General features: G+C 12.6%; 1 protein-coding gene across 1 annotated transcript, besides 44 other annotated features; it reads left to right on the top strand.

Annotated features, from left to right (window-relative positions):
• Positions 1-34: 34 nt before the first annotated feature.
• Positions 35-195: a repeat region.
• On the top strand, positions 136-1,339 carry FPSE_06352 (uncharacterized protein; the record flags this gene model as incomplete). Its single annotated transcript, XM_009259470.1, has 7 exons — positions 136-145; positions 643-672; positions 715-727; positions 982-993; positions 1,128-1,132; positions 1,254-1,296; positions 1,336-1,339. Coding segments are annotated over 7 exons (117 nt in total), but the record flags the coding sequence as incomplete, so codon positions are not given.
• Positions 376-521: a repeat region.
• Positions 546-632: a repeat region.
• Positions 801-850: a repeat region.
• Positions 1,088-1,126: a repeat region.
• Positions 1,166-1,252: a repeat region.
• Positions 1,301-1,384: a repeat region.
• Positions 1,385-1,400: 16 nt separating this feature from the next.
• Positions 1,401-1,489: a repeat region.
• A 3-nt stretch (positions 1,490-1,492) lies between these two features.
• Positions 1,493-1,618: a microsatellite.
• Positions 1,619-1,621: 3 nt separating this feature from the next.
• Positions 1,622-1,674: a repeat region.
• Positions 1,629-1,681: a repeat region.
• A 19-nt stretch (positions 1,682-1,700) lies between these two features.
• Positions 1,701-1,929: a repeat region.
• Positions 1,841-1,935: a repeat region.
• Positions 1,936-1,957: 22 nt separating this feature from the next.
• Positions 1,958-2,002: a repeat region.
• Positions 2,003-2,176: a repeat region.
• Positions 2,177-2,255: 79 nt separating this feature from the next.
• Positions 2,256-2,320: a repeat region.
• A 16-nt stretch (positions 2,321-2,336) lies between these two features.
• Positions 2,337-2,366: a repeat region.
• A 50-nt stretch (positions 2,367-2,416) lies between these two features.
• Positions 2,417-2,451: a repeat region.
• Positions 2,452-2,504: 53 nt separating this feature from the next.
• Positions 2,505-2,775: a repeat region.
• Positions 2,776-2,778: 3 nt separating this feature from the next.
• Positions 2,779-2,908: a repeat region.
• A 4-nt stretch (positions 2,909-2,912) lies between these two features.
• Positions 2,913-2,950: a repeat region.
• A 10-nt stretch (positions 2,951-2,960) lies between these two features.
• Positions 2,961-2,992: a microsatellite.
• Positions 2,993-3,042: 50 nt separating this feature from the next.
• Positions 3,043-3,140: a repeat region.
• A 26-nt stretch (positions 3,141-3,166) lies between these two features.
• Positions 3,167-3,274: a repeat region.
• Positions 3,275-3,292: 18 nt separating this feature from the next.
• Positions 3,293-3,593: a repeat region.
• Positions 3,338-3,612: a repeat region.
• Positions 3,613-3,617: 5 nt separating this feature from the next.
• Positions 3,618-3,638: a microsatellite.
• A 1-nt stretch (position 3,639) lies between these two features.
• Positions 3,640-3,746: a microsatellite.
• A 32-nt stretch (positions 3,747-3,778) lies between these two features.
• Positions 3,779-3,830: a repeat region.
• Positions 3,831-3,847: 17 nt separating this feature from the next.
• Positions 3,848-3,948: a repeat region.
• Positions 3,949-3,993: 45 nt separating this feature from the next.
• Positions 3,994-4,022: a repeat region.
• A 121-nt stretch (positions 4,023-4,143) lies between these two features.
• Positions 4,144-4,277: a repeat region.
• A 61-nt stretch (positions 4,278-4,338) lies between these two features.
• Positions 4,339-4,368: a repeat region.
• A 2-nt stretch (positions 4,369-4,370) lies between these two features.
• Positions 4,371-4,444: a microsatellite.
• A 6-nt stretch (positions 4,445-4,450) lies between these two features.
• Positions 4,451-4,502: a repeat region.
• A 50-nt stretch (positions 4,503-4,552) lies between these two features.
• Positions 4,553-4,717: a repeat region.
• A 90-nt stretch (positions 4,718-4,807) lies between these two features.
• Positions 4,808-4,867: a repeat region.
• An 81-nt stretch (positions 4,868-4,948) lies between these two features.
• Positions 4,949-5,103: a repeat region.
• Positions 5,104-5,274: 171 nt separating this feature from the next.
• Positions 5,275-5,329: a microsatellite.
• A 34-nt stretch (positions 5,330-5,363) lies between these two features.
• Positions 5,364-5,435: a repeat region.
• Positions 5,371-5,456: a repeat region.
• A 25-nt stretch (positions 5,457-5,481) lies between these two features.
• Positions 5,482-5,539: a repeat region.
• A 15-nt stretch (positions 5,540-5,554) lies between these two features.
• Positions 5,555-5,762: a repeat region.
• A 30-nt stretch (positions 5,763-5,792) lies between these two features.
• Positions 5,793-5,863: a repeat region.
• Positions 5,864-5,884: the final 21 nt, after the last annotated feature.

Raw genomic sequence — 5,884 nt, 5'->3', positions numbered from 1 at the left:
TTTAATTAAGTTATTAACTTAAGGTATTAGCCTCTTTAATTTCCTTAAGATTATTAATAAAAGATCTATTTAAATTAAAAACTTAAATATTTATATTAAGGTTTTCTTAATAATTATATACTTTTTTAATAAAAGTATATATATAGTAAGTAATTATTTAATATAATAAACTCTATTATATAAGTAATTAATAAAGAAAATTCTATTAGACTATATATATAGCAGTAAATTCTTTCTCTTATAACCCTTAATTAGTTACTAAATCTATTATTAAAGACCTTTTATTATTACTATTTATTACCTAATTAATCTATTAAGATTAATTAGTCTATTTTAATCCCTTATAATCTATATTATTAATAGCTTTTATAAGCCTTATATAATAATATTAATAATTAAATAATAAAGCTTATATATTAATATATTAAAATATAATAACTTAAGTCTTAATTTATTTAATAAGACTATTATAAATAGCTTTTATAACTATTATAGTAATAAAATAATTATTATATTTAAAAGGCTTAAAGAGATAGCTAAAGACCTTAAAGTAATTAAATTAACTTAAAAGCTTAATTTATATATACTATTTATTTAAGTTATATAAAATAATTATAATTTAATTAAATTAATTACTTTTAGCTATAAGCTCTTTTAGCTATATAGCCTTAGGTATTTTAAGATTAATATTAATTTAAGTAGATTATAAAATAGGCTTATATAAAAGGTAATTAGCTTAAATAACTTTAGAGAGAAGCTTATAATAAATAGTCTTTTATCTGCTATTAAGACTATTTTCCTTATAGTAATTAAATTAAATTTATACTATATAATTTAATATATTATATTAGAAAGTTAGCTTAATATAGCTAATAAGGAAGGTCTTTAAAAAGTATATTTTTAATAATCTAAAGGCTATAGTATAAGTAATATTAGTAAGAGCTTAGTAGGGGTTAAATAGGTAACTTAAAAATTAAATAGGTTTTTATTAGGGTAATATAGAAAGCTAAGTTTAAGTAGGCTTAAATAAAAAGGTCTAAATTGCTAAGTAATTTAGATTATATATATACCCTTCTAACTGCTTACCTTATATAAGTATTAATATTATTAATAATATTCTTAATTAGGGAAAGTAAAAGCTTATTTAACTAATAGTTAATTAACCTATAATATATAATTTATTATATATTATAATTCTCTTTTAATATTATATATAAAAGTAATTATAATAAGTATAATTAAAATCTTAATAGGGAAAAAAGGTCTTTATAATTATAACTTAAAGAAATTTATAAGGTATTTTAATTAAATTAATTTTAACTTAAACTTAAAAAGTTAAATTATAATTAAACTATTAATTTTATATTAAGGTAAAAATAAATTATTTATAACTTTTTTCCTTTATTTTAAAAGTATTATAATTAATATAAAAAAGAACTTATAAAAAAACTCCTTTATAATTATATTTCTATAAAATACTTTTAATAAACTTTTAATTAAATAGCTAATTATAATTAATTTCCTTATAAATAATATAATTTAATAATTAAATAAGATATAAATTATTACATAAAAATTAAATTAAATATATAAATAAATTACTTATTTAATCTATTAAGAGATATAAGTTTAATAGTAAAAAGTTTTTTTTATTATAATAATATATAAAAAATAGTAAATAGGTTAATAAGCTATAAGGCTTAATAAAATAAAACTTTAATATTAATATTTAAGCTTATATAATATTTTAAGATATTTTTCCCCTTTTAATAAAAAATAATATAAATAAGAAATTTATTAAAAAAGTAATTAAAATATTATTAATATATAAATAATCCCTTTTAATTATTTATAATATAAAAAGATAATTAAAAATAGCTATATTAAGATATTATATTATATAGATTTTAATATTATAAATAATTATAACTATAAGGCTAATACCTATTAAAATAGCTATTATTATTATAATATAAATAAATTTATTAAAAGGTTAATTAATAATTTAATTAAAGCTAAAATATTATATTAATTAATATATAATTAGTAAAAGCTATATTATATTAAGCTAGATATAAGTTATAGTAATAAGATTAATATTATATTAATTTAATTTAATTATAAGTTCTTAAATAGTCTATATCTTAATTAATTAAATAAAATTAATTAAATTAAAAGTAAAAAAAGGCAGCTAAATATATTATATTTAAAGCTTAATTAAAAGATTAAATAGATAGATAAAGAAGGTATATTCCTTAAAGTAATATAAAGAAAAAAAAATATTTATTAAATAATAAGTCTTATAATATTTATAAAAATAGCTAGGCACTTTAAGCTATATTAAGTTTAATAAATATTAATTAATAGGCCTTTTAATTATAGCTAACTATAAGGTATTATAGTTAGTAGTTAATAGATTAATAGGATAATTATTTTTAATTTAAATTATAAGTCTATAGGAAGTTTAAAGCTAAAGTAAAAGCTTTCTTATATTTAGTATTAGGTTAATTATATAATAAGTTATATACTAATATTAAGTAATACTAAATAATACTATATAATAATTAGTAATTTAATAGTAGATTTAACTATAAGTAATATAATTATATAAACTTAAAAGTTTATATTATAGTTAAGCTATTAACTTTATATTAAAGTAAAAATAAATTATTTATAATATTTCTTTTTTAATTTAAAAATATTATAGCTAATATAAAAAAAAACTTATAAAATAACTCTTTTAAGATTATATTCTTATAAAATACTTTAAATAAACTTTTAATTAAATAACTAATTATTATTAACCTCTTTATAAATAATATAATTTAATAATTAAATAATATATAAATTATTACTTAAAATTTAAATTAAATATATAAAAATAAAATTTTATTTATAAAAAAATAAAATCCTTAAATAACTATTAGAATTATAATTATATTATTAAAAAGCTATAAGTAAATAATATTAATAATATAATAATAATAAAAATTAATTAAGCTATAAATAAGAATTAAACTTCTTATAGCTAAAGTAAAAAGCTTATTAATTAAAACTAATATTATTACTTTAAATATAATTTAATAAATTATTTAATTATTAATTACTTAAAAATAAGATAATAATAATAGATTAATATAGCTTACTTTAAAAAAAAGCCTTATAAAATTAAATAAAAAGTTAATTTAAATATATAAAGAAATTATTATAATAACTTTAAAAAGAATAAAAAATACTATTTAAAAAATAAATAATATTAATATAAAAATAAGTATTAAAGTCCCCTTAAAAGAAAATATTAAATTAAAAAGTATAAAAAAAGAAGATATTTAATACCTTTATTATAATTCTATATTAAATTAATAATAAGATATAAAAAGCCTTAATAGATTTAAGTTATAAAATTTACTTTTTAATTAATTTTTAATTTATATATAACTCTTATTTACTATATTAATAAAAGTAAATAATAATTTTAAGGATTTATAAGTAAAAATTATTAAATCTTAATAAAAAGTATTATTTATTTTTAATTAAAAGTTTAAAAGTATAATTAAATTATATATATATATATACTATTAAAAAATTAAAAAGAGATTTATTTTTAAAAAAGCTTTAAATAAAATAAAATAAAATAATTATTATAATATATTAATTATAAACTTACTATAATATATTAATTATAAACTTATTATAATATTATTAATATTTTAATTCTATTTATAATAATAAAATATAATCTTATAAATTAAATAAAAAGGTCTATTTTCTTCTTAGCTTTTATATTTATAATATAAATTAAGTAAACTTATTTATTACTTTATTAAAAAGGATAATTCTCTAAAGCTATATTAAGTATTAAAATTATTTTTTATTTAATATAAAATAGTTTTATAAAAAATAAAAAAGTAAAACTATATATTAAATAAGAAAAATATTATTATTAAAGGCTTATAATTAGTATTAGCTTTTAAATCTTAAAGCTTAAGAAGGTATTATATTAATTTTATTAATTTAATTAAGGCTATTAGCTTAAAAGATATTAAAAAGGCTTTAATAAAAAAAACTTTAATAAACCTTTAATAGAAGCTCTTTATAGAGATTTATAAGGAGTTTTAATATCTCTTTAATAATATAAAGGCCTTATAGCTTTTACTTTATTAACTTAAAGTAAATTATAAAATTAACTTTATAAAAAATAAAAATAGTAATAAATCTCTTTTATTATAAAGGCTTTTCTATTTAATATTATAAAAAGAATTATTTATATTATAAAAGACTTTAATAGACCTCTTAAATAAAAGGTTTATATAAGCTAATAGCTTAATAGTAATAGCCTTAATATTATTTATAAAAAAACTAAAAATAGCTTATAATTTTATTATAATTATTATACTTTTAATATAATTATATAATAAGATTATTACTTATTACTTTTAATTATAAAGACTTTTTATAATTTAATAAAAATAAAATAGTTTATAAAGCTAAATACTATTATAGCTTTTTATAAGATTAAAATAGTAAAAAGCTAATATAATAGTTAGGTTTTTAAATAAGTAAATTAATTTATATTAATTTATATTTATAAATTTATAAAGTATATAATTAAGTAATAATAAAATATTATATTTCTTAATAATAAATATAATAAATAAAATATATTTAAATAAAGATATCTTATTAATAGCTAATAAGCTAAATATATTAATTAATATTAAACTAGAAGTATATATACTTAAGGGATTAATAATACCTTAAGTTATTAATAGTCTTAAAGTAATATAGTCTTAAAGTACTATTACTCTTATAAATATTAGTCTTTTATTAATTAAATATAATAATAGTAGAAAATATAGATATATAAGAAGTAGGTATAAGGTATATATAATATAACTACTTAAGTTATAATATAATCTTTCCCCTTTATAGTCTTACCCTTAAGGCCTATTATATTAATTTAATATTATTTTTCTTTTAATAAGTCTTAAATTAGATTTTTTATTATTATATAATACTATATCTAATTATATATTTAAGTATTCCTTATATAAAGATTATAAAATCTAAATATTTATACTATCTATTAAATCTTTTAATAAAGAAGCTAATATACCTTATACTTATTATTTTTAAAATAGTAAGAAATGCTTAATATCTATAGATTCTACTTATTATAGTAAATGCATTTATTTAAAAAAGCCTTATAATAGTATTTATATTGCTTTATTTTATAAGATCTTATAGAATTAAGTATTACTTTTATACTAATTTTAATAGTAATAACTTTAATAAAATAAAATAAAAATAATAAAAATAATAAAAATAAAGCTAATAAAGACCTTTTTAAGCTATATAAAGAGATAATAGTATTATAGTTTTATTTATTACTAACTATTAGTTAATTATTATATATTTAAAAGATTTATTTTAAAGTAAAAGAGAATTATTTTAAAGCTATTTATTAAAGTCTTTAAGAGGTTAATTCTTTTAATAATTTATTATTTAATTTAAATACTTATAAAATACTATATTTTAAGATCTTTAGGCTAACTTTATTTTTAATAAAGTAAATTAATTTATATTAAGGTTAAATAATAAGTTTCTTAATACTTTACTTTTATTTATTTTTAAGAGAAATTCTTTAAAAGTTATTAAATATTAATTAAGTATTTTAATAATTTTTATATATTTTTATTTTTTAAGTAGTTTTTCTATTTTACTAAATATACTATTTAGCTATTAATCTTTTATATAATATAGGTAGTAAGTAAATAGACTAAATAAGTAAGTAATTTTAAAATCCTTTATTTTATATTTTTACTATTTAATTAAATAATTCTTAATAACTTAATATATTATAGTCTTTAAATAAAGTTAAAAT

Source organism: Fusarium pseudograminearum (assembly GCF_000303195.2).
Source record: "Fusarium pseudograminearum CS3096 unplaced genomic scaffold Unplaced5, whole genome shotgun sequence".
Taxonomy (NCBI): Eukaryota; Fungi; Ascomycota; class Sordariomycetes; order Hypocreales; family Nectriaceae; genus Fusarium; species Fusarium pseudograminearum.
Note: the sequence above shows the minus strand (reverse complement) of the source record. Positions and strands in the feature narration are given on the sequence as shown.